We start from the raw sequence: 27983 nt of genomic DNA on the forward strand, positions 1-27983 counted from the left end.
GGCAACAATTATCAATTAAAAAATCCCTCTGCCACGATAGTACATAAATTGCCTTTCAATGTACCAGCAGCGTGTGATGAAAGTCGGTCGATTAGTGTGATTGTTAATTGTGTTTTGCAGTTCCTTTGTGAACTTTTTGTTTTATCGACTTTTTACGAATTATTATTTTTACTTTTTATTAAATGGCCAGTTAGAATTCAACGGGTTGCATCTTATAACTTATTTTACCAAATCGTGAGTATACACACAAACATAACATATCATAAAGAACTAGTGAAATTTGCACCAAAAATGGTGGAGCTTGGAAGAGGAAGTACTCAATCAAAGTTGTTGTAATACAAATGAAGTCAAAAATGTAATATCTGGATCTTGCGATAAACTTTAAAAATAGATTCGTTCCGACTTAACCTCAATATTTCAGTCACTCATACACTGATTGTGATGCCCGGTATTTTTTTTCTGTCTTAAATATTAGCCCATTTACAGGGGAGACTCATCACCTTGTAAGCATATTTTGATCCTTAGGTAAAAATTGGTCTAAAAGTTCGATATTTTTAGTCAAAGAATGAGGGTCACTCAAACTTGACAGTGAAGCTATAGTGAAGTTGTTCAAGAAGTTGATCAATTGATGCAATCGTTACATATCATTTTCACTTTCAAAAGAATCTCGTCTAGACCAATGACCATTTATGAAACTTTTCCATGCTATTGACACAGCATCTGTGCCAAAATGTCTATGGAGAACTTCGACGTTTGCAAATGTCTCAAAAATTTCGAGCAATTTCTTCACGAATCATCGAAAAGTTCATTTCAAAATGGTTAAAAATTTATATCCTAATAGTTACCGATCCCACTGATTAGATTGCCGTCCTCTCATAGAAATATTGAAAATAGCACAGAATCTACCAAAATTTACATCGCACATCTGTTTGCATTTTACCGCAACGCACATAAAAAGTTGATCTAAAAAACACATTGACGACAATAGAGAATCAAGTAACCCATACAACAAATTGACGTTAACTATCAATTATACAACACAATAGACTTGAGTCAATTTGTGATTGAGTATTTCCCAAGCCAAGCCTCTTATATATTTTAGTGGTAAAACATTGTCATCACCCCGAAGTGACCAATATTGACGACTAATCCTAACATTTTCTGCTTTCCATTTTCAGATTTTAATAGTTTTACAATTTTAATTTTTTTTAAATCGAATTCAACATGATTGACCAGTTGGTGATTGATTCAAAGCCAGACTGTGAAACTGCCTCCTCCTTGACAACGTCATCAAATGGTGCACATTCACTAAGCCAATCAAACAGAAAAGCGAACAATTACGTTGCATCAAACAAATTTACCAAAAAAGAGTCAACGGATTCAGGTTATGGCAGTGGCGACAGTAACAGCTTTCAAACGCCTTCGCGTACGAACGGTAAAGAATTTTTAATCGATGAAAGCACTCGGCATGCATTTGAATTGATCCGCGAAACAGATGAATCGGCAATGGATCTTAATACAACCGATATGTCATTCAGGGAAGATGTAGGTGAGTACGCAAGTGATTCATTTTTGTGGAAAATATTTCATTTTGTTCGTAGTTTAGGACTTAGCGTTTTTTTCTTTGTTTACAATCAATGAACGTCATTGACAGCTATTGTTTAACATCTGAGATATTAGTCTCTTCTTTGAATTGTTGAGTTATGTCTGACACGGTACTTTACTTGGCGATGAACGCATTACAAAAAGTAATTATTTTTCCGAGTCTTAGGCGGCATGAGTTGCCGTGAAACTAAAAATTATTTCCACGCAGATGGATTCATTTTTAGATTAGATTTGTCATGTTGCGATGGTGTATTGCGTTTCCAGACCATGAAACTATTCCCTAATCCTGTTCCCGTTCATCATGCGCATCAATTAAACCTTCCCGTCCTTTTAAGATCCTTTAGAAAGCCCTAGTTTGAACACATGTGTTGAATAGTTTGTCATTAGCGACTTTTAATCCTTGGATAACTCTAACTGCAAATGTATCTCATGAAGACATAAAAGACAGAAAAAATTTTTCGGCATAGATTCAAGAGTTTTCAGGGAATCACATGAAAAAACGACAATTCTACAACAAAGCACTTACACCACTCCTTCTTTTAGTTTTTATACAATTTTCGTTTACCCACAATTTTCTTTCAATAAAAGTTCAGATTATCCATTGGTTCGATATCTTTCTTTCCATCCATCCCGCCATCAACCCACTTGTATTCTGCTTTCTCAATGTTCAAACGAGAAATTCGTTCTACATTTCGTCTCGTCAATCAATGTGAACATCTTTCGCCGCTCATTTCATTGTCGATCAATTTAGTTTTCATTGAAATCTATGAACCCTTTCAACAAGCAATCATTAATCAAATAAATTGATTTTCGCCCACCGCATCCATAAATTCAATTAATAATCAATTTACAAGCTGCTTCTTTCATGCATTCGATCGCATGTTTAACGCATTTCCATATTAATATTCAATGTTTACGGGATATCGGTGTTAATTTTTATACCCATCAAAAAGTTGACAAACTCGAAATCTTTTACTTGCATACACGTGTAGTACATGGGGTAGTTTATTCTTGTTATCCGTTTTACCACTGCATTGATATATAGAATTCTTCACATGTTCTCGTTTTTATGGAAACGGAATACCTTCCAATACTTTCCCTATTACACAATCGACCAGGTAATAGTCTCCGAAAAAGAGGGTGAATAAACCATCAACAAATCGTAAGATAGTAGACATGTAACGTATTTTCCTTTTTCGTTTTCTTAAATCAAAAGTTTTCAGTTCATGTCGGGGTTCGTATCAACGAAATGTTTATTATGAAAATTGTATGTAGGTAGAGTTTAGGTAGATCGGTATGTTGGGTAATGTAATAAGTAAATTACCGTATCCAAACTATAAAAATATCCCTAAACTATCCCGTACACGCATTTGGGTGAAAATTTTTATTTTATTTACCATTCAGCAGCAGATGCGAAAATGCGTTATTATTACACGAAGACGAAGGTATAAAAACAAAGTCCCTTAGAAACATCATAAACTGCAGAGTGCACATTTTTATATGAAAAACTTCTTATAAGACGACAGGATCACATATGTCACGAAATTGATGTATTCTTTGGTGCTATATGGATTTGAGTTTTTTTTTTAAGAAAAAGGGGACCAACCAATTTTTATATGGTTTAAAGGTACGTATAAATGCACATTTATTATGGGTACGATTTAGGGGTAAGGTAAATATGTTCATACCGTTGTAACGTTAACAGGCAAGCGGGAAAAGTCTTGAGCGAGAAACCGTTTTTATCGAAATGGAAAGAAAATGTTTTTATTTTCATTTTAACTTTGTTTCAGTCTCTTATCGTTATTGTTTAATGTGCGTACCACACATGGTAAGGTTTAGGTTTACATTAAGTTTTGAATTTACGAGGTAATAAATGGTTCAGAATTAGTTCCGTTCACAATTAATAAACTAATTGATCGGATCACTTAATGGAATTGAGTTTGGAAGCTCAATCAGTTTGTAACAGATATCCATAAATATCGATATGTTGTAGGCTAAAGTTCTTATAGTTAAGCTCTTGAGATTGGTGCTGAAACTGCGGAGAGCCCACGTGCACTTCAGTACCTCAAGGCATCGACTTGAAACCTAATCTGGCATTCTTGTTTTTAAATGTTAACGAACTTTTGGCCGGGTGTATGACTCATTTAGCTAATATCAAAGAAAAATCAAATTGGTTATGAACTGGAGGTACTACTGTCATTAGGTAATATAAATGTTAAAAATAAAATGTTTATTAAATTGTGTGCCATGCCGGACTAGTTTATAATTCGGGAAGTTGATCCCTCCGGCACGACTCATCTTTCTATCAAAATTTTACTTTTAAATGTCATTCTGCATGTGGTGCCGAAAGTTTTATTTGCAGAGCAATTTGGTTATTCTACAATGTGGCTGAGGTATATAACTGATTATCGTTCGATCTAGGACTCTCCTAACGTTTAAAAGAAATAGTTCAATCACAATAGGTGACTTTATGAGACGCTCAGCCTTGTAATCGTTATTTATTTCAATGCATCTCAATCAGCAAGTACTAGGCAATGCCGTACAAATTTTCATAAAATACTGTTTAGAACCGAAGCTTCAACATCAATTTGCCTGAACCAGAACCCAATATTTAAAAGATCATTTTCATCGTCTTGATAATCTCAATCTCAACACCCCAAACAGAAGTCAAAAGATACTTTGATCGATTTTTAACCGAACGTCCGACACAAAAACCATCTGTGTCTCAAAACAAATTTTTACAAAAGAATATGAACCCTTTTGCATCGATCGATGTGTAAATCAATAAATAATTAATCATTGCTTTTCTTAATAAAAATCGGTTAGGCGAATGGGATGTGTGTGTGTCTTTTCTTTCGTTAGAGATATATCCTACACCTTGAGTTACCGTTACGATGCAACGGGCAAAAACTTTTATTTGACCCCTCTGATTCTAACATTTTTCCTTACGAAACACGAATGAATGAAATCATTAGGAACAATATAAATACATTTTTTGGCGCGTGTTTGAACAGAGGGTGTTCTGTTTTCTTTATAAAATTATTACATTGTTCCGCATAACATAGTTTATGCGTTAAGGAATAATTGAATTTTAGAGAAAAACTTTCTTTGGATCAAAATTATTTAACTGCATCAGTTGAAGGTGAATGACAACGTTAGCTGTATGTAGTAGTTGCAGCATGTCAATTAGAAACTGTACTATTATATGTAGCTGTAGTTATCCTTCCTTCACTGACGAAATGCACATTATATGAACAATAAATTAGCATAAAAATGGGTATCGTGTTTTACCTGTTTTCAACATATCAAGATTTCTTTATAATGTTAAGTTGCACAATCTTACAATACGCACACCCATTACAAAATAATATACCGACCAGACGAACGTTACTTTCCGACTCTTTCCGTCTGACAGATAACTTAATAGAATCAATATACGGATTGTTCGCTTGATACATGAATTTATAAATGGAAATCTGTATGACAAAGAGTTGTTGTCCCTTTAAATTGTCAAAGAAAAAAAAATTCTTTTATTTGAAATTCATAAAACATGTATTTGATGTACGGTTTCGCGGGCTTTAAACTTCCTTGTTTGCTAAAAAAAAATCAACAAAATTTCTTATTAGAACACAGTTCCGTGTGTTTGTTTATAAGGTCGTGATTCTAGGTTTTTAACTAACATAAATGGAATTAGTTGCAAATACACTAATTCCGTTTACGTTTCATAAAAACCTAGAATCGACATTCGTAACGAGAAGTGTTACCGTTAAACTTTTGAAGGGAACTTCATTCTGAATGTCACCGAATTTTAAAGTGAAGTCTCAAAATCTCGGTTAATGAAACAATTTATCTTGAATCGATTAATGATTGGATCACCTTTTTCGAACAGACGACCACTGTCTCCACAGGCAGAAAAATTATATTTTATATAACTATCGTTCGACATTTCTCGGTCATAGTTCACCCAATAAATTATCGTGTGGAAAATTCGCAGATGAAAAGTCTATTGGTAGTTTAGTTGGTCTAAGGGTGAACGATTTTCTTTGGCGGTCCCGACCCATTTTTTTTTTAAATAGTCAGAGGAAAGATTTTTTCGTCCATTTTATCGTATGGCAACAATCTTTTTGATATTAAATATTACGAGGACAAAGGCAAGCAAACTAAGGACTATAATGCTGAGAAGATATTTATTGTGCCGAATTATGTTAATCGTACGAAATAAAAATTTAGCTTTAATTCCACAAAGACTATAAATATTTAAAAAAAGAAAAAATTGTCGTTGTCGCTGCCATTGAAGCATATAAATGTATTTTACACTCTAATTAAGGTACACAATGGCATCATATATCGTCCACGATCAAAATATAATGTACATATGGTAAATGGGTGTATTCAAATAAACTGACTGACGAGAGAAATATGTTAAATTAATATACGCAAATATGCGATGAAGCAAAATTTCGCGATTTTTTTTTTCTTCTCTGTCGCTGGTATTTTCTTAGCTTTTTCACATTCGGTGGTCCTGTGTGGGTTTTTTATGTACTTCTTCTTTGCAACTGCATCACATTTTCGTCGTTCAAGTTCAGTGTCTAATGAAGCGTAGCACCGTTTTTATGGCTCAAACAGAGTGTTAAGTAATTGCATTTTATTTGGAAATACTGACACCATTTATAATATTAATGAAAATTCATTTAATTTTGTGAATTCATAAATAATAATCGGTAATCAACACTAGAAGAACTCTCAGCTAGGTTATTGATTACACAAGACAATTGTATAATGTGGGGTGTGAGAAATAACGAAGTTTAAATTCATCGAAACAAAAAATGTTAAAGACGCACCAACGAACATAATCATTTTAACCTGATGCCATATTCTCTATATCACCTATGGTCAGACATAACGTAAATTGGTTGAATGACCTTTTTACTATTTTTTTTTCTTGTCTTTTTTTTAGTGATGACACGAGTCAACCGATAAAACATGTGTCCTGTTCTACCTTTTCTAGTAGTTGGCTACAAAAATACTCGAGAAAAAAAAATTGAAATAAAATAAACGCACCACTATTGTCTATTTAGTTCCACCATGTTTATCGTACCGAAACCAAAATATTCTAATTTTTATTTACAATTCACTTCTTATCACGAACGAAACTTTTAATCTTTTTAAAGAAATGCAAGAATGTAAATACTCTGTCGGTAGTTTACGTTACGTTATTATTCTTTATATATGTGTCCTGTGTGTGTATCGCTATGAGTACGTTTGCGACCGCACTTAAATATTATCGTTATGCATAGCATAAATAATTCATGGCTATGGTTATTACATTTTAACGTAATAATTATAAATTTGCCATTTACCCGAACTGATCTGCGAGGACTTTATTCCGTATTTGAAAACAGAAAAAGGTAAACATAAGTCAATGCCGCATTTGTATACGTCTTTTCTTGAAGACCAGTCCTCTCGTGTTGATATGAAGTGAGAATTGATAATAAAAAAATATTTAATTTTTATGTTAAAACCACCATATGCATTGTCTCGTGCTACAAAAGCATGAATATTATTCCTGACCGTAGTATATCCCCAATATTACCTCATTTTATATTCGATCATGATAGTGAACCCTCAATATTTTTTTGTTAAACTGTACTGTATATGCGCGGGAAATTCGCCATATGGTTACATTTAATGTATATGTTGTATAGACTGGGTACGGGTATATTGTAGACGGTATGCAATTTTACTCGCCGTTATGCTCTACTCTTTCTCTCTCTCTCTCTCAATGACACAATATATATATAAAAATGCATTTGATTTTGTCACAAAATTTTTGTGTAATCTCGGATAATTTGATTTTATGATTTGGAAACATTTTTCGGAAAACTCAGGTTTTTAGAGTACGAATCACAACGGTACATTGGACAATACTTTTTGTTAGTGTATCGATGGAATTCGGTCGGTAGACTGATTATCAAAATTTAAAAAAATAGAACTGCTACTTGCACGGAGTTCCCCCGAACATAGATTCTGATTTATTTCTCAAATTTTATGTGAATTTTGTACCTTTCTTCAAATAAAAAATCGGAAACCTTTTCCGTTACAAAGACCGAGAGTGAAACTTATTACTTGAGCCTAATGCGTTCCACATTGTTATATTATCTATTTTTGCCGTGAATCGCACAGGCAATGTTTATAAATAAAATCAATAAAATGTTATGTTTATGGCGATCGAGTAACAAAATCAAATTGACTGTATCAATCGAATCACATTCAAAAGTTGATCTGTTGTCCATGCCCTAATGAATCATTTTTATGATTGTTCCGATCATAATTTCAGCAGATCAAAATAACTTTGCTAAATTCGTTGATCGTATTTTATGATTAGTCGTTACTTCGATCATTATCTCGTTCAAGTCCAACCAACAAATGTATGGACCAGTACATTACAACCTCCTGGAAAACAGCATTGCATTTTTTCAAACAAAAATATAAACACAATTTTAGGGAGCTTATGCCATAAGATACGAGAATACAATGTAATACAATTGTATGCTTAACGAACTAACTCAAAATTGAATTAATCATATTAGCTCCGTACACACAGCATAGATTGAAGGACATTTTTAATGTTTGTACCGTGGTGGTGTTGTAGAGAGATGCAGGGACTTTGATTATAAAATGCAGAATTTTTTTTTATTAGAACAAAATGATTCAACGTGTGGTTTTGTTGCTACATAACGTGTAAGTTGCATATACGTTACTACTCTCAACATAAGACACTTTGAAATAAATTGTGTTTTATGTATTTCGGTTTTTTATATGCTTAGTTTTAGACTATAACTTGCAGTAGAACAACAAACATTTATAGCATACTCTCTATTTCAATAATAAATTAACGAAAATTATAGTCCCGGTTCGATAACCTCACAATGATAGGGGTGCTATAGAGTTTGTTTGAAGAGAAAAAAAAAACAACAACAACAAATGAATGGGAGCATAGTTAACTGTTAACGTTTCATATATTAGCAATAGTTGAGTAGGACTAGAATAGAATCAGCACCTGGCTTTCAAACGAAAAAAATTTGGAAATAAAAAAAATTTCCCTCACACTTTGCAATATTTTCTCGGACTGCATTGATAAAATATGTGACTCACTATAATGATGATCATTGGACTTTGTTTAATTAACTGAAAAACTATCACAATCCGACAATGCGAAGAGCGGTCAATTTATTAAGGGACCTCCACATTATTGGTTCACAATCACAATTTAATCGTCGCATATATTTCCATTTTATTATCAACTTTTTTTCTTCGTCTAATAGCTCAGAGCTTTTTATCGTCTCAACAGAACCGTTGATGAACTGTATATGTATATACACTATTATATTGTAGCAACGGCTGAATATTTTTTGTGAAAATAACCGCCAGCAATTTTTGATAAATTATGAAAACAGTGTGGGTGGTAGTATCGGATAATTTTGTGTATTGTGTGGGTGTCTAATTTTCCTGCAGGGGTGTAAATATTTGGATATTGACTCTGGGTACGTGAGAGGTTCGAATGGAAAATTGTGTACCAATTTGAATGAATCAATTTCTGGTGGCATTTCTTTTTTCTTCTTTTTTTATTAAAAATGTGTCCTTGCCACGGAATTCGTTTCGGTCATTCATATCAAATAAATTTCAAATATTATTGGAAAAAAAAAATTAATTTGATATCCTGTTTCTTCGCCCATCATATAGCCAAAAAAATGTAAACTAATTATTTTTTAGTCGGTTGAACATAATTTCTTAATTAGTTCGTTAATAAAAATGACCAGAACAAAAAAAAACAGCAACGATAATACAGAAAGAGAATGCAGATAATTTTTAGCAAAAAGAGAGATTAAACCCATTTTTATAAAAGTATATATGAGGTGATAGTAGAAAATGATGTCATTCTACTCATTATATACAATGTTGCCCGTTGTCCATTCAGTTTGAGAGCAGAGATTGAGTTTGGGATGTGATATGCGATTTGTTGGGTTTTTTTTTCGCCGAAATTTTTCTTAAAAAACGAGAAAAAATCACATAAATCCGTGACTATATAAATGAATGTTTATCCGGAAACATTAAATGTTTTGGTCAATACATATTCACGTTAAATAAAAAACTATTTGTACAAAAATTATTTGAAGCATTTTAACACTCTGTTTGATTATGATGGGGTCGGTATGGGTCAACAGCATCTCTCACATAATATGCGTTTTACATTTCTTTCTGCTTTTTTTTTCTTCTTAGTATTCATCTCATTTTAAATATTTTCTAAGAGTTTCATTCAGTAAAATCCAAAAAATCCAGTTGCAGATTATGGTTATATGAATGTATAACAATAATATAATATTCGCGCGTGTGCTATACCTATATTGTTGGTGAAGTCGCTAATTTTATTACTTTGTTATCAACGATTTCATATGTTTGGCACAATTTTTGCATATGAGAATGACATTTAAATTACATCAATATGATAATTTGAGGATTTTAAGAAATAAATTAGTGCATATAATTTACCTAAATTTAGATTCGTGAGAAGTTTTTAAATTAAGGAATTTTCTTATTTTGAGACAATTATTTTTTTGTGTTGCTTTACCGACCGACCGACGGACGCTTTTGTTATATTTTTAATATTTCGATAAATTTTTGTTTGGTAATAAATACATGTAAACAACACAGTAGTTGTTATTGCTGCAGCATCGGATAAAGCTTGATCTTAACCGATTTAAGGCCTTAACACTAATGACCTTTTGTTTAATTCATAAATTCGGGGACACACTAACTTTACGGAATTATTACAATCACTTCAATCGAATTGAAAGTATCTCTTAAGTATGCTTTCCACTCAGCAAAAAGTACTCCGTGAGAGAGCCAGGAAAATAAGGCATGAGATAAGTGCACTTTTCCACGAATTAAAGGCAGGGTAAATCAAAATGGTCGACTATGAAGATTAAATAACAAGCTTTCGATCGATTTGTATAGCATTCACAATGTTTTTTCGGTGTATTGAGCTTGCGCGCGCACGTTTTTACTTCGAATTCGGGCTTATGCGTGTGCATTGGAACTGTTTACAGATAATAAACCTAACAAATGCAATATAAACAGTTCAAATGGGCGGTATGTAAGACTATACTGGCTTTCAAATCCGGATACACTCATAGTCGATCATTTTAATTTGCTTCCACTTTATCCTATTTTTATTCTAAATTCGCTCAAAGTCAGAGATAGCGAGAGAAATTTTTAGTGATCGAAGGATTATTATAAGCTTTTTCGCAATTCCGGTCCATAATCATCACCTTTCCATGCATCCATTTAATGTCGTTTTGAAGGTATTTATTTACGATCAAGAAATTCAAAAATCGTTGTCTGAATATGTTTCATCATATTTTTCATCATATTTTTCGATATTTATTCGCATGCCCTCATACATCCTTTTAGAGTCTGTAGAACTATGCGGAAGAAAATGTGTTCATACAAATTGACAATTTACCATTGAAGATCTCTCTTTGTTAGGACTAATTAGTTAAAAATAAAACGTCTCTCTCAGGGCCCCGTGGTCATTCCAACCATACCAGAAGAGCTTTTCAATTTTATTGTATGAACGAAGGGAATTTGATAAATTTTTGTTATTCATTGCCTGCTCTATCTACTGATAACAATTTACAATTTATATTTATTTAGCATCGTAGTGTCCAGAAAATGAAAAATGACTGTGAGATATGATGGTCCACAATGTGTTGTATATACCCTTTGTGCTCTAGAATCTTTTTCGGTAAACCGAACAATATTGTATCATTCTTCGAAAAGATGATCACACGCGGTTCAGTATTTGGAATTGCTCCATTCACAATCCATCAATTGAAAATTTTTAACATTTCACAAACAGGTTACGTTCCTTCAGTTAGCTCTTTCGATCAAACATTTTTATTCTGTTGGACACAAATTCTGCTACCGCGATTGCTATAAGAAATGTTTTCTTTTACACGAGGACACTATGCACATGTCATTAAGCCAGTTAATTGCAAAGAAACACTGTGTTTTAACGTTTACTGCCCAAAATGAGTTCTATCTGGTCGAGCTATTAAGAACCTAGACTGGCTTTAGATTGTACTTCGATCAAGTCTTTATATATAGTAACTCAATTTCTAACAGTTAACTGATACCGTAACCAATATTCCTTTCTTTATTATATGGTTGTGAAGTGAATGTTGCAACATATCATATGAATATCCATGAGAAAGTGAATATATACCTAACGCTGCATTTTGCTAGCATTGTTGATGGATACAATAAATAAAATTTCAATTTCATCAATTATTTCACTTTCTCATATTAAACTCTACAACAAAAAATGATCCAAATGCGATTAGTAAGGATTGTATGATCCTTTTTTTACAATTACACTTTTCTAACGTAGAAAGTGGAACACATACAATATTTTTTTTTTGTAGGGCAATGAACCTTAAACCAGCGATCCATAAATAGAAACGGTTGAATATAATATAGCGACCAGCTGCGTATAACATTGGTTCATCCCTATAATTTCGAACATCATCATGCAATAAATCTAGTCATATACTATTAGGATGTATCTGAGAGAGGGAAATAATGCACGTTTCAAATTTACAATTCGGTAAAATGATGTGAATCTGTTTGTTTATCTGGGCATATATTCCTGTATGTCTGGGCACGGTGAATTCGTCAACAAGCAACAACAACAAAAAGTTCGAAGAGTGCAACTTTGTCGTGGATATCGATGGTGAAAAAAATCATCTGATTTAAATAGTCATTTGTTTACCGAGGGGACAAATTCCAATAAGAGCGACGTTTTCGGTCAGAGCGAGGAGAGAGCCGTAAGTCACTCGACTTTAAATTTCCCTATTTTCCCGACGGTGAAAACGAAAACATTTCTATAAAACATTTTTAAAAACAAAAACAAAGTGACAGTTCACGTGAGAAAAAATCTATTTTCTTCCCATGGGAGAAAAAGTAGAAATTTTCTCTCCTGAATTGTCATCAGATAAAAGGTCAACAAATCTCCATTTCACGGCGATTCCAAGTGAAGAAAATAAGGTTAATCACACCGTACGCACGACAAAAAATTTATGTTGCACACCAAATCGGCATAATGTGAAAACGGTGAATGGGAATATTATACTATTAAGATTTCCACAAGATTGTCAACTGCAATTGGTACATTATTTCCCATTTTTCCGTTAATTTCATAAATAATAATAATAATTCAAACATTATTACGATGTTACATTGTTAGAATTCTTATGTAGAAATACATTTTTTTCGTTTCTTTCTCAATTCTCAATGCGTAAAACTTATTACAAATAGAATCTTTTGAAATCAATACAATCGTTAAATTATATGGCCCATGTATTTGGAATTATGTTTTGCGATCATAATTTTAGGGTGCTGGTGACTAAGAGAACAGAAGAAAAAAAAACACAAATTGTAATCAAGGGTGTCGATGACTTAAACTACATACATATGTTATTAAAAAAGGGTACCCAATACCTTTTGCTGGAGTAATTTTACACTAATTTGAGACATGAGTACATATTTCAAGTAACAAAATGACTGTAAACCTCCTTGTGCTGAAAGTCTAAATTACTTCAACCGAAACTAGAAATTATTTCTAATTCCATTCGTTTGCATCAACAAATATATATAATTCTTTCTCGTGATCCTGTCATTACCGAAATCGCGGGAAATCTTTTAACGTTATGGTATCCGTTGCATTTCAGTCAATTCCAAGTGAAATTACATTTTTGCAAACTACCATGTCCGATTGCACAAAAAGTAATTTATACGAACACACACCCGCGTTTTTTGTTAACATTTTTTTATTGTTGTTCGTGTATTGTCTTCCACTTTACCTGTAAATAATTTCCCCTTTGCGCCAAAATCAATCAAGTTCAACGTTGAATTTCCTCAATTATCCGCGCTGTAAGGTATATGTATACGAAAACCGACGAATTTCGAAACAACACTTTTGAACAAGTGCTATGTGACTGTTATGCACTGGACTGAAACTTTATGCTAAACCGTCTATATGGTTGATATATTACAGAATTAACCCAGAAAGTAAATTTGAAAAAATAGGGTTTTCGGTTCTAGTTGAACTAATATGACAGGTTGTTGTCCTTTTACGTATATTTAGTTTATCTTGTTCATATCTCTTAATATTATGTGATATTGTATGCACTTTGTTGTGTTATATCAAACAACTTTGCTGTGTAGACAAACTTGTAGAATGTTTAAATGAAAATAAAGTAGGGAAAAAAAACAGAATTCCTTGCTTTAACGTCGTCTATATTATGGTCTCTGTGATATTGTATAGAGATTCTTTTCCGGTCATCAAATGCCCGCCAAATAGTGAACATTATTTTTATTCAAATTTCAATTTTAGTAAGTTCCATATACTTTTAGGCACGAAAGAACTAAATAGAGGAGTGTAATGTTTGAAATTCTATTTATGCTTCTAATGTGTCTCTTCAATTTTTCGGCTATTTAAAATACGAATTTTTTTCTTTCTTTCTTTCATGTTATGTGTAAGATGAAATATATAAAAAAATATCTAGTACAAAAGAAGATATTTGAATATTTACGGGAAGTATCTCTGATTTCGATGCCTTGTGCCATGCACGTGTTCGAGCAAACGGAATAATTATACTTTTTGTACAAAGGCATAAAACGTTATACGTACATTGTGTACACTTTATACGTTATTTTTATAATAAGAATAAGAACCATTGGCATTTGCATTAAATATATATCTTAGTCAAGCGTGTAGTTGATAAAAAACTCTTTTCAGTGTATAGGCTTGCAATTTTTTTTTTCCCGACCATAATCAGGTAACATAGACAGTTTTCGTATTATTATAAATAAAATATGATTGCAACACGTTAATTTAAGGTAATTTTCGTAGAAATCTAGGTAAACAAAAAAGCGTTATCAATGCACAATCCAAACAAAAATGAGATTGGCTGCTCTTTTTGTTGGAATTTAAATATCATTTTGTATAAGAAGAATGGTGACAGGAGACAGGAATTTAAAAAATTAGAATAAAGTGAGTGTAGTTACACTGATAATAATGTTGAATGTTGATATATGGACTATTTACATCTGTTTGCCGACTGTTTTAATGATTACTACCAGCCAGAGAGTTGATTAAAAATGCTAGTTGAGCAGAAAAACAACTAATGGTCCTGATTGTATACACGTAGTTGTTTCATCTGAAAACTCATTTTGATATCAATCACATTCAGCATTGTTTTGTCGAAATAACAAGATTTTTTTTTTATAAAAGAGAGACAAAAAAATCATCGACTTCCTTTTCGAATATTTCGTGAATTCAATGTGCATGACATCAAAGGGTTCGTTTTTCTTTTTTCTTTTTTGTTAATTTCATTCTTAACGAACTCTACTTTATGTAGTGTGACGACGATTTAGTGTAGATAATGACTTAACTTATTAAATGCAGAAAGGAAGATGGAAAACATTAATTCAAAAAACAAATTCGTCTTTTGCATTGAATTAATTCTGATTTTGGCCGAGTAGAATTTTTGTTAAAATTCTATCGTGCCCCTGATACTTTACATTCAAATTTCGTTAAATTTATTCAAGGCCAAAATCTCCAAAATCTATGTAACCCTTAGGGACTGTATAATACCGTCTCTGCTTGTCGTTCCAAAAAATAAAATATTTAGACATTTCAGTGTATCGACAATGATTGATATGAAATTGGAAAATTTATAGTTTCTGTGTTCATAGAGAAAGAGAATACAATGGAGGTGCAAAGTAAATGTGTAAGCATACCGTGAGTGTACACAATCCTTTTGATTTTTTTTTCTTCTTCTTCTCTTCTTTAAGAAAAATATATTTGAACATGGACAAGTTTAACACATAAAAACGTCGGTAAATATTTTAGAATATTTTGGGTACACTTCTTTTTCTTCACTAACGTACAATATCTCTCTATCTTACTTTTTACATATATTTGAGAAGTGAGACCATTATTTCGAATTTTATAAATTTGTTTTTCAAATAAATGTAAATATTTGTTATTCCTATAATCATAGTAGAAAGTCGAACGTTGAACTTTCCAGAATAATGATTACACTGTATGTCCATTACCTTACACCATATTCGTTAAAGTAAATGATAAATACATACGTTCGTTAAGTGGATGCAATACTATTCAATGCGTTGATCATTGTAATATATTCCCCGATATTTCCTCAACGGAACACCAACGTCAATGTTTATCAAAAAAAAATCAGTTAAAAACATATGATTGACAGTGATTAATATTGTGATTGAATACTCAAGTAAGGTTTCAATTAATCAATGGTTTCCTTTTATTAAAACGGAGTCTTTGACAAGCTTTTTAATCTCAGTCATTATACCGTGCTTCTCTCCTTTCTTAGAATATTTTTGAGACGTGCTCCTTTCACGATTTACGTTTTAGAAATGTGTATATATAATGTTTACTACTTTTACTTCTGTTGCTTAAAGTATTACCTATTGTTTAGTGCAAAATCTTGTACTTTATTTGTTATAACAGTCAATTTAGTATATAAGGCTGCATTCCTTGGTCATCGGTCTATCGTTATTGTCGACAGGTGGATTACCTGTTCCTAATCGACTACGACTCAGTCGTGATTAGTCCTATTCCCTTCAAGAATAAGAATATGTGCATCAGCTTTGGCTGAGAATTTGTAGTTGGGCGAAGCTATTTAACAATTCTTTGTATCTCAGCAGAAAAGTTGATTTAAGCTGATCCCTCCGTTGGTATAGACATTTATGGGACTATCACTAAAAAAATTGAAAAAGCTAGCTGGTCTGATCACAATACCAGCGACAGCGACTGTAAGGTCCCCTTTTTTCTTGAATGAAATTTCAGGAAAATCGTGGAAGAACCCGAGGAGTTTCTATTTCTCAAAAGCAGCCTATGACGGGTTTCTTTAGTTTGTAAGTAACAAATACACTAAGTCGGACTCTAACGTTCTTGTTCGCTATAGTGAGTACAAAGAAGGTCAGTTGGTAATAACAAAACAATGATTGATACTTTAATTTCTGGACGGTAAATTTTGATAGAATTTCTCACAGTGACGAGCTGCGTAACTTGTTTTCTTTGATACTTCATTCAAGGTATTAGTTACTGCAATTACTACCTGTCTACGTACAATTTATTGTGAGTTCCAATGTTGGTTCAGTATTTGAATCTGTCATAAAAGATTTATTTAAACTGACGTCGTTTCGTGTTTGGATATAAGGAAATTCAATTCGTTATCCTTTCCTTCTTGCATCATCGGTAACGGTTTATTTATAACTGGTGTTGCATCACCTGTATTACGTTGTGAAAGAAACGAAATCAAACCATCCCGTCGTCATATTCGTCAAATTGAGATACGAAGAAAAAAATTGAATTTCATGTTAAATTTTGATTCAAATTTTAACCACACCAATGAACATTGAAATAACCCATAAAATTTCCCGGTTTTAATTTCAATGGTTTCCGTCCAAGATTCCACTGGTATGAAGTTCAATTTTTTTTTTTTTGAATTATATTTCAGTAGGTAAAACTTGTGATAGAACAAAAACAGAAAAAATGTAATCGCTTGAACCTTCTTGTAATATAAATATTTAGCGTGTACTAATAACAATATTAGAATTAAGGGCATTAATCCTGAATGTACGTTATGACATGGGCACATAAAGGAAATTTTGTGCGCATACAAAATCGTTGATACAGCCATTCAGCAGTAAAAGATATCGAGGAGGAAAAAAAATATTTTTTTAAAATAATAAAGTAATAAAAATAGATGGTCCAATTTAGATTAGAGGACAAAGAAATGGGTCTAGAAAAGGTCATACCCATTGTATAATCCGAATAAAAGAAGCGCTTATGTCTTCACCAACCATTCAATTCGTGAATAAAATTTCACAGAACAATTTGGTAGGCAAATTAGAGAATAGTATCTGCATATATCTGTGCGGCGCTTTTATTTTGTAAAAATATATTATTTTTAAAAACATATGAGAACAAGGTTCATTGTACACTGTAATGCGTCGTATAACTAAAATCGAAATAAGGCCATGTATTACAAACGGGAATAATGAAATAATTATGTAAATGTGATGTAATCCACCTTCAATTTTTTTACAAATTGTTGGTATTGTGTACATTACACTAATGATTTTTGGAAGTAACGGTGTATGTTCATATCGTTTTACATTAACTTTTCCTCTCAGAAAGAATGACTACAAACTTATCAAACACATCACTCATTCACTAATTTTGAAGACTGAAAGAATCCGTCTACGAAGTTTCAAATACTTTCTTAGTATTTGCACTAACGCTTCGTGAGATCTAACATCATTTTGGGCAAGCCCAGTCATTTTCGTAATCGTTTCTTAACTGTAAATAGGGAGCATGCTGTGAAAATTCGACCGCTAAATTTATTACCGCTTTCCATTCCACCGCATCCGAAGGATGAAATGTCTCCATAGCGTAATTTATGTGTGGATTGCAACAAATTTTTTAGGTTTTTGATATTCTGGTTTTACGTTGAAGTGTCTAAAAATCCTGAAAAGTTGGAATTTCTTCACGAAACATATATCCATCCGCATGATCTATTGCCAAATAAAATATTTTCAAGAAATTTTCTAATTTCCAGATAATAACGAAGAAATGGACTTTAACTGGTTGCAAAACGAGTTGCAGTATGACAATCGATCCGCTAACAGGTAAGTTTAAATAAAAAGATTTTTTTTTATTAAATCCATCATTTCAAATATTGTAAAGTGTATCTGAGTAAACAACCATATATACAACCATCTCGGCGCCATGGCCATATAAGGTTTCTTTATTAAAAAGTCTAAAAAATTGCTAGTAAAAAAGGTAGAATAGACTCTAAAATTCAGCTATCAGACACACATATTCGTGTGGATATGTTTTTGTATTACTTGCTACGGTTTCAGTATAATTGTTTTTAAAGGACCATTGTTGCCATTTTGGTATTTCTTTTGTTAACAAAAAGGAGTCATTTATTTAAAGTGAAGACCGCCTATAGTTTAAATGATTTGCAAAAAAAGGAAGAAAAAAAATCGAATTTTTCATATTGTACCGGTCATTGATACTTAAACGGTAACATTTCTTTGTGGTCTATAATTTTTTGGATGATTTGTGTAAACAGTTCTACTTAAATAAGGTGTAATTATTGCTGATGCGATAATATTTCATTTCAGCATCCGAACCACATTTGGTTCAGGTGAATTTGATGTTGTTGCTAGAAGGGAATGCATTGAAAAATATAATTCTTCTGCATTCCTTATTGCAGTTGATTGGTGGTGGTTGGTTGGTGTATCTGATCTACAATTAGTCAATACATAGATGATATGGTTCTGAGAGCCTCTATCTCACCGACGTTATCCTAATCCTAGTCTATACAGCTCAAGTAAAAATGCAGTCTCACAGACACAATATCAGTTAATGTCGATACAATTTATTGAAATTATGACCGTGAGACATTTCTCGTTTTTGTGGAACTTGACTCCCGACTTATTTAAAAAGCAAATCCCGCCAGGCAAATCACAATTAAGCATAAAACTCGTCATCGATTCGGATAAAGCTGTCAACAATTCATAAACGAGTTTATAGTCGTAAGACATTGCAAGATTTAACGGTCGCTATACCCTGAACACCAACCCTCTCCATAAAATAGCTAATAAATTAGTCCAACGGGCTGTAAATGGTTTCGATTAATTACATGAATACGTGCATGGTTAGAGCGAATAAAACAATTTGCTGTGGAGCGCTGTGTGGTTACAGTAATTTTAAATACCGAACCACGTCTTTTGCCTGCTAATAGCGAAAACTATTTTCACACAGACATTGATTTTCCGATTCGGAAAAATCAAGAAGTCATAAATCTACTCCTAATACATTTTTCTACCATAAAATTCTTCTACGAACGAAGAGAATTCATTGAAAAAAACAGTTTTAAACGGTTGAATTCCATTCATAAGAAGATTCAATATTTACACAACAGCATAGCATGCAAATGACTCTGAGAAAAGAGCCTGCATTTTATCTGCAAACGAATGCATTGCAAACATTTCGAACAGTTCGTATTACACTTGTCTTGGGGATGTCCTTGTTGAAATGGTATACTAAATTATTCATCTTCATTTCAGCAATTAACTTTTTAAAAGTATATATTCCTTCGTAGCCAATATACATATACCTTTACATAGAATTAGAGAAACGAATGGGTCATTAGAACAGTAAACGTGCTCTTTCGCCACACAATTTCGATTACTTTAGGACTTCTATGAAAATTTACCTATTTGCTTTTATGATTAGCCATTTAAAAAGGCATTTAAATTTATGTTGGTTAAGTTAAACCTTGCAGAATTGTATATTTATGTATGTGGAAAAACAACAAATCTGTCATGCACAATACTATATATGTGCTAGGATGTTCAGTATTTAAATCCAGTAAATAATGTAAATAGTGACAGGACCCTCATTTAAGTTTTTACGAAAAGTCGTTACAAATGGCGCCAAGAATTTTTTTTCTCAGTTTGTTTTGTTTGTTGCAAAAAACGAACAAGGAGAAATTTTATATGAGGACATTCAATGGTGCATCCTTCAATATTCAATAAAACGAAAAAGACACATCCCCCATTGTCTAAGAAATAACAAACAATTGACGAGTAAAAATACAACCGAATTTTAACACTTTCTATAAATCAAATCGTATTTAACCATTGACAACGTTGATTAGATATAGGTGTTTTCTTAAGGTTTTCCTGTCAAATTCAATATGTCCCATCGAGTGTAATCTTATCTGGAAATGTTTTTTTTTTATTGGGATCCTTACCATAAAAGATTGTGTAACTCATACCGTTTAACTTCAAAGCAACAAGTCGTTATTACCTTATTTTACACATAACGTCTTGTCCTAAATAAAAGCTACATTCCAAGTAAATTACTTTCTATCCTAATACCCAAATCTGCTGTTTCACAGAACCAACTGTAAAACGATCAATAGAGATTTTGGCGCGAAATCTTTAATCGAGAAATGTGTGTGTTCGAATGTGGACATATGGTTTAAATATATTTTTAACTAATTTGAAATCATTTCGCAAAATAGAGAGAAAACAGTTTAAATATCTAGTCGAAATATGTATAAACATCTCGTCCGTTTGTTTTTTTTCCTTCGTTTTCCTTTTCGAAATCTATAGATATATTATGTGGTGCACTTGAAAATCGAGTATCATATTGAATTGCGGCCTGTTTCAAAAGGATGCAAAAAATTTGTTCTTGGAAAATTGGTCGTTTCGAGTATCGTAATGGATTTTGGTTAGCCAAAAATTATGTAATTCGATATTTGTACGGAAGGTCTTGTCGAGAAAATACATTTTTTGTTGTTGTTGTTTTTATTGAATGTCGTATGTGAGACATACACACATTCAGTGAGCAAAATATATGTGGACTTTTCATTGAGAAAGTTGGCGACTTGACCCAATTAGTAGCACAGTGTTTTTTCTTAAAAAGATTATATTAACTTGTCGACTTGTGTAAACAAATAAATTTGTATTTTCATTTGCACTTATGTTTAACAAAAAAATGCAATGTTCCTCTCAAGTAAAAAAAAAGAAGAAAAAGCCAAATGGATGCAATCATTGCATACGTATACATGTTGCCCGACAAATAATATAGTTTAGTTCAAAACAATAGATTTATTTTTATAAACAATGAATATTTTTTAATAAATCATGTCAAAAGACCTCCCTTATATTTGGACGGTTATGTAAGAGGAACCCCTACCGTGGTTTCTCGATTCTCATATATCAAAATGAACGTCTTTGTGCTTTCTGTGTGCGTTACTGAATGAAACGTATTCACTTGTAAGGATGTTTTTGTAAAACATTGAATGAGAAGAGACGACGATGGCACTTTATCTGCATTGTAAAACATGAAGTAAAAAATATACGAAATGTAAACACAAAAGATCTAAGAAATCCATAAAGAGCAGGGTGATCCAAAGTTATTATCATCAAAAAAAAAATCTAAAATGATTTTTTATCAATTCGTGATTGATTGCCGACGACATTGATTGGTTTGAAATGATCGAAAAAGAACTTGGATATGCCGGTAATATCAATATAATGACATTATCTTCTCAGAACAAATTATACTAATTTTTCAAAATTTCTACTAAAATTCAGACTCTACTTTTGTGCCGTGCTATCGTCGTCGTAAACGTTACGATATACGATGGAATGCATATGTAACACACAGAATCATTACCGTTTTAGATCTTTTATTTATGTTCTATTCTCATAAAAGTACAGCAATAGAAAAGGAATTCCATAAGGAAACAAGTGATAGATAACTGCGTAAATACGTGTGGAAGAAAATACGAATCTGATTTCGTTGGTTGTCAGAATATTGTCTTATATACGGGTATTTAAATCATCGTTGATTTAGGGTTTCTTCTTGATCTTTTTAAGAGAGTTAAATTACCGCACTGAGAAATCGAATATTTTAAAATTTAATCCTTCTGTGAAGGCGTCCGATTAAAATCCTTCTTTTCGTTACATCTGTGATTACCAGTGAGAAGCAATAGCTGCATGAACTTAAAAATGTTGAAAATCGAAAAAAAGGCCAGAGATCTAATCTTGTCAAAGTGGGTTTGATTATTCCACTGTATTGTTTGACTGGTAGTTTAAAAACAGTTGCCTTCAACACAATGAATAATCGAAGATGATCTAACTCCTCTTCTTATCATGCCCCTAAAAAAACGATTTACATTGCCTTTCCTAATAATTGTGTCTTGATTCGGAATCAATCCGTTCTGGATTTTTTTCTTGTGATTCGATTGAGATCATTGTTGCATGCAATGGTAATTTACTTTTGACTCTGTTTAACACAATACTGTGATGGATTTTCTTTAAAAAACAGACTTTGTGTGAGGCCAATGCTTCTGTGAAAGTTTCATAAAAATTTAAATTCCAATGTAAAATTACGTGTTTTACACAAAACATTAGGATTGCCGCATTCACCCAAGTAAAATGTTCAATTGGAATGACATTAAGTCGTCAATGCCGAAATGCCGTCCGAATTGTTTAGGTTATTGAATTTAGATTACTTTGAGAACGTAATTTTTTGCGTAGTTTTTCAAAATATTTTGTAATGTCGTTGGCCGTATGAGGTCTCTTAAAAGGTATCAAAAGATAATCTTCTAAAGAATGAGAAAATTTTCAGTTTTTTGAATAATAAAAAGGTTTTGGCTGGTAAAATTCAATTCAGTGTCGTGTTGCTGTATATTGGGTGCGTTTTTTGTAGAATCGAAAATAATCGTATTTACAAGATGTGCACCATTTTCGGTTTTTCTCTTTTAAAAAGACTTCGATTTTCGTGATTTGTATAGTTTTCGAACGAGACAGCATATTTCATTCTATAGTTGATTTAGTTTCCTATAAAATGCATTCAAATCTGTATCCATTTCTTTAATTTGAAGGTAACGACGTTATTTTGGCAACACTAATGGCCTTTTCATGGGTACACGATGGCAAACTGTCTTTAATACCAGGCAATGAGCTTAGTAATGGATGCGAAATTTGTCGTGGTTCTACTTTAGCTGTATGTAAGAACCTGCAACTAAATTAAAGTTTCACTATATCACAGTCTCTGTGATCTTTAGTCTTCGGTACTCATTGACTTCTTATTTGAACGAGATAATTTCATCAATCTATCATTTCAATTTGAAAGTTCTTCATTTTCGATCCTTAAACACACGGGAATTCATAATCATTAAACCTGTGGCAGATTTTGTTTGTAAAAAGTATTGCCCGGTGATTAATACAAAATCTATTAGTTCATTAGTCTTAACACACATTTTCCTGTAGAAGAAAGACCTAATTGCTTACCATTGGCCTTGTAAACGACCTATCAACCTACCTAAGTTGTTGACATATTATAAACGGCAAGCGTGGTACTGCATTTAGATTAAATCTGTTACTGATTTCGTTCAAAGTATCGTTTAGTGTTTTATGAAGAATCTTTTACTTCTTTCGTTTAAAGAGAAATCTAACCAAGGTTCATCTCTCGTTTGTGTCATCATTGCCAATAACAAATGACTAGCCATTTCATAACGTTTGTAATCGATATTGCTACGGAACATGAGAATATTTACTCAAAATTACCGAATCCAAATGATCTCAACGGTGAAAAAATTACCATGGCTTCGATATCTCCGTTGACTTGATAAACAACTTTTCGGGACATATTTAAATAATGTGCCATTCACTGAGTACCTATTGAAATAAGTACAATTCGTCAAAGTTAGTGTACACTGTTCGAGTTCGTACAGTTATACATTGTAATAAAGATAGTGGTACTTGTTGTACTACTCTAACAACTCTAACGATAAAATAGAACCTACATAATATATTGAATTAAAAATGCAATACAATGGCTTAAACAAACGCTAACAATTCGGGCAGCTGCACTTATGGTAAAATTGGTGGTGAAAATATATGGGGTGTAGATGGTAGACGGTTTTCATCAAATCAGGTTACAATATCGGTACGATGTGCGGTGTCGGCCAACATTTTGCTAGTATCACTCAAATGTCGATTTTCTAACACTTATTAACTGTTTTCTCAATCTTTCTTCAATTTATAAATTTTATATTGAAAACACGCCTGATTCAACAGTCAAAAACCGTATGGCATGAGTCATCGCACAGAGCTTATCAATTCATCTGCAAAAACATTAATTCGATTGCACGTGTAACAATTTTTCCAAAACAAGTACAGCTAAGGGACTGTGTGTCAATGGCAGTCTGTACGTGGTGCTACACATTATAATATCTAAAAATATAACTATTGGCGTTAGGCAGATGCAAGTTTTTATCGAATAAAAGGGGCGTTTTATACGAACGCGATTAATTTTATGAATGAGTGTTTATTACGGTAATAGCGTAGAGTTATATATCACATTTGATGTGATTTAGTTTTTGCCGATTTTTTTTTTTGGCTTGATATGCGGGTAACAAAATCATGTAAAAATGACATATGATCAATGGTCAGACGAAAAAAAAAACACAACAACGAAAACAACAATCAAGCTTAACACTTACCACATGATGCGTGCGTTCCTTTAATATCTATGCAAAGAAGCCGACCGATGAATCAAAAACTTTAAAGTGCAAAATCATTGCACCCATAGAAACTTATGAATAGATCCATATTTTGTTAAAAGGAAAAACCTGTATTGTCCGTGTTAACCACAAGAAATTAAATTCATTCGGTTTTAATAGAATAATGCGACCATATAATCATTAATTGTATTATGTATATGCAAAAAGAAAATCCCGGCGTAAAAAGAAAGCCGACCGAAATTTTCATTTGTTGTTGGCTGTGTGGCAACACAATATATTGTTTATTATAACCGGACAACAAGAAGGTGACAATTTTACACTTACCCTTTTCTGCAGAATGAAACTATTTAAATATTTCCAAACGATTTACAGTCGAACGAATTGAGCGCACATAGTAGGGGGATAAATTTCAAAATATCTCGATACAATCTATGATGACTAGGTAAAGAAATGAATAGAAACAAAGCGAACCTGATTTTCTGGTTCATTTTGCTGAGGTTTTAATGGTCGATTGTTTCCATGATACCGTAAAAGGTAACCGTTTTTGTGTTCGTTTTTCTTAGGAAAACGACCTAGGACACTCCTCCACAGCGCGCGTCAGTTGTCAGTTTATAATTATTTACTTTTTTTAAATTTATTTAACCTTTATTTAACGTACCGCGATATCTAAATATATTCTGTCACTTCGTTTACTCACATCAACAGATCGATGGAAAATCTGTTACTTCATTGGTAACAGTAGATTAGAAACTTTTGACTTTGTTGTGACTAACCGTAAGATCCTACTTAACAATTAGTTATAGAAGGGTTACAAAAAACACCGTTTTTTGATCTTACAAATTTGGTTTAGATTAGTAACAATTTCCATATTGTATTTCTAAATAATGTCCAAAATAGCATTATAGTCAAAGGATTGAATTTCGTAAAAATAATTGGCAGTCTTCCATCATTCAAACATATTTTCAAGAAGCAATCTACATCTTCGGTTTAGGATAAAATATTTGATACATTCCCATTTGCGACATTTTCGTAGAAATTCGTTTGTTCACTGCCATCCATGTCACCGTACCAATGTTTGTGGCCTTATATCGATGAGCCAGCGCATGTGCAGCAGTATTACCATGTTCACAGTTCCAAACTATATCGAAATCTGTGTCCTGGTTGAGTAATACTTTTGCAAACGTTGTTGAAGTAGCACTACCGGCTCCTTTTGCTTTATGTTCATCTGTAACACCCAATGTGCCCAATGTGCCGACATCTACCCCATAAACCCAAGACTGCATCACATTATTTTCGTCAAACAAACCCAATGACAATTTGTATTTTATCGAATGTTCGATGTATCTAAGATTGTCACCACCCTCACGTTGAACCTTTTGATTTATCTCGTCCACATCGTTTAAGGTTAGACTTCGGAAATACCATCCCTCTGGTATCCTTAAAGTGAGTGAGCCATTTAGAAACAATATTAAGATTATGACAAACCATAAAATACTTACGGCTGTGGTGGCAATTTCAGCAGGAAATCCCTATCCAAAAAGTACATTGTGGTACCAGTTTGATCAGTTATTTCCATGTTATTTAGCCATAGAACGTCGTTCATTACGGGTTTGAATTGATCACGAACTGCACGGAAAACCGTCTCTTTTGAGTAGTCAATACCCATCAACAGTTCCTTGACGCGATTATACGGCTGATCCTCCAAGGAGTCAAAGTAGTAAGTGTGCCCATTCTTCATCAAAAACAAACCATCTTTTTTCCAATTATCGTTCAATGTCAACAATTCCAGGTTTTCTCTGAATTCTGGATATTTTTCGCTTTGGATACCAAAATGTTTTAACGAGAAATAAGTGAGTGCATGCCGTGGATAGCTTGCAGCTCTGTATAGTTCCATAAAAGATGGAATAATTGTGCTCGGAAGCTTTAATAACTTGACCATTTTTGTTTCGTTTTTTATAACAACTTTCTTTTCCCAATGCAGAATGTTCACTGAATGTTCACCGAAAGTTTATATAGTCAACATAGCTGTGTTAGCGATGCTATTTATCACTAGCGCCGCTAATGTTTAAGCTAATTTTAAATTTCAACAGACGATAAGCTGTAAAAGTAGTCAATGTCTCTGTAAACACTTATTCTGCGGCTGAGTATATTTAAAGAGCTTTTTATAACTTGTGCCTAAGTATCGTGACCTAGTCCCACATTTCTAGCACGAACTTTTTCGGATTTTGTACAATCAGTTCTTTCTGTGCTAATTTTTGTCCAAAGATAGGAATAAGTCCACCCAACCCTGACCTGTTCCATTAAAACACACAGGGAAATACGAAACTGGTCGAAGATGATCAACTTTATTCTGCTTGACCTGTTTTATACAATAAAACAGATCAGGAGTGAGTCGACCCATTACGATCTTCATTTTAGTCTGAGTCTGAATCTTCGTCTTTTTCACTAACGCTACGGACGTTCTAAAATAACGTTAGCGTCGATTTTTTTTTGATAACGCTGTTGTCTTATCTGTGTCACTCTCAGTCTGTATCGGATTTTTTTCAAATCTAATCCGTCTTCAATCAATGACCATAAATTTTGCAGTATTGTCAATTGCTTTCATTCATGCTCGTGTAGAAGACGCACATAGTTAGGAGAAAAGCTTGGCAAAACGCAAGTGTTGATTATTTTTAACTTTGATAAAATGTTACCTTTATCTCTGTTACTACGAGCACGTTACATTTAATTGATGGATGAAATAACTTGTTTTTATCAATCAACTTAAATTTTCATTCATGACACCAAGGTGGCCGAAAATGTTTTGTTATATCGAAGTACTTCAACTTATCACGCTAACAGGCGGTTATTTTTGGCTAAGTATCTATTCATTGATAATTAAAAGAAAAGTAGCGAGTCACTATCTACTAGGCTTATTGATAACTTATTTCATACTGAGCTTCACAACCGCTCGTGTGCAATACTGCGTTAAAAAAAATGTTTTTCTCTACTATTACGCCTACGAAAAACTTCCAGAGAAATGGTACGTAAAAGCAAAGTACACTCCGTGCATGTGAAAAACAGGTGAATGATCCAAACTTGGGTCCCTGAAATTCGTTCTTGCGTAGATCTCTTCATGTTCATTTCTTGATTCTCCTTTTATATTCTCTCCCT

General features: G+C 32.8%; 2 protein-coding genes across 2 annotated transcripts in view; one reads left to right on the forward strand and one right to left on the reverse strand.

Annotated features, from left to right (window-relative positions):
- LOC119069923 (M-phase inducer phosphatase-like) overlaps positions 1 to 27983 on the forward strand; it is a 107017-nt gene continuing 79034 nt past the window's right edge. Inside the window, exons 1-3 of the mRNA XM_037174143.1 lie at positions 1 to 234; positions 1179 to 1549; positions 18333 to 18402. Coding sequence (XP_037030038.1) covers positions 1225 to 1549; positions 18333 to 18402 — 395 coding nt within the window. The 5' untranslated portion in view covers positions 1 to 234; positions 1179 to 1224. The remainder of the gene's footprint in view (positions 235 to 1178; positions 1550 to 18332; positions 18403 to 27983) is intronic.
- LOC119069924 lies at positions 25479 to 26814 on the reverse strand. Its single transcript, XM_037174145.1, has 2 exons — positions 26330 to 26814; positions 25479 to 26267 (listed from the first exon to the last, which is right to left on the reverse strand). Exons 1-2 carry the CDS (start codon positions 26767 to 26769, stop codon positions 25805 to 25807), a joined length of 903 nt encoding a protein of 300 aa, XP_037030040.1. The 5' UTR covers positions 26770 to 26814; the 3' UTR covers positions 25479 to 25804.

Source organism: Bradysia coprophila, assembly GCF_014529535.1.
Source record: "Bradysia coprophila strain Holo2 chromosome X unlocalized genomic scaffold, BU_Bcop_v1 contig_416, whole genome shotgun sequence".
In the NCBI taxonomy this organism is placed as follows: Eukaryota; Metazoa; Arthropoda; class Insecta; order Diptera; family Sciaridae; genus Bradysia; species Bradysia coprophila.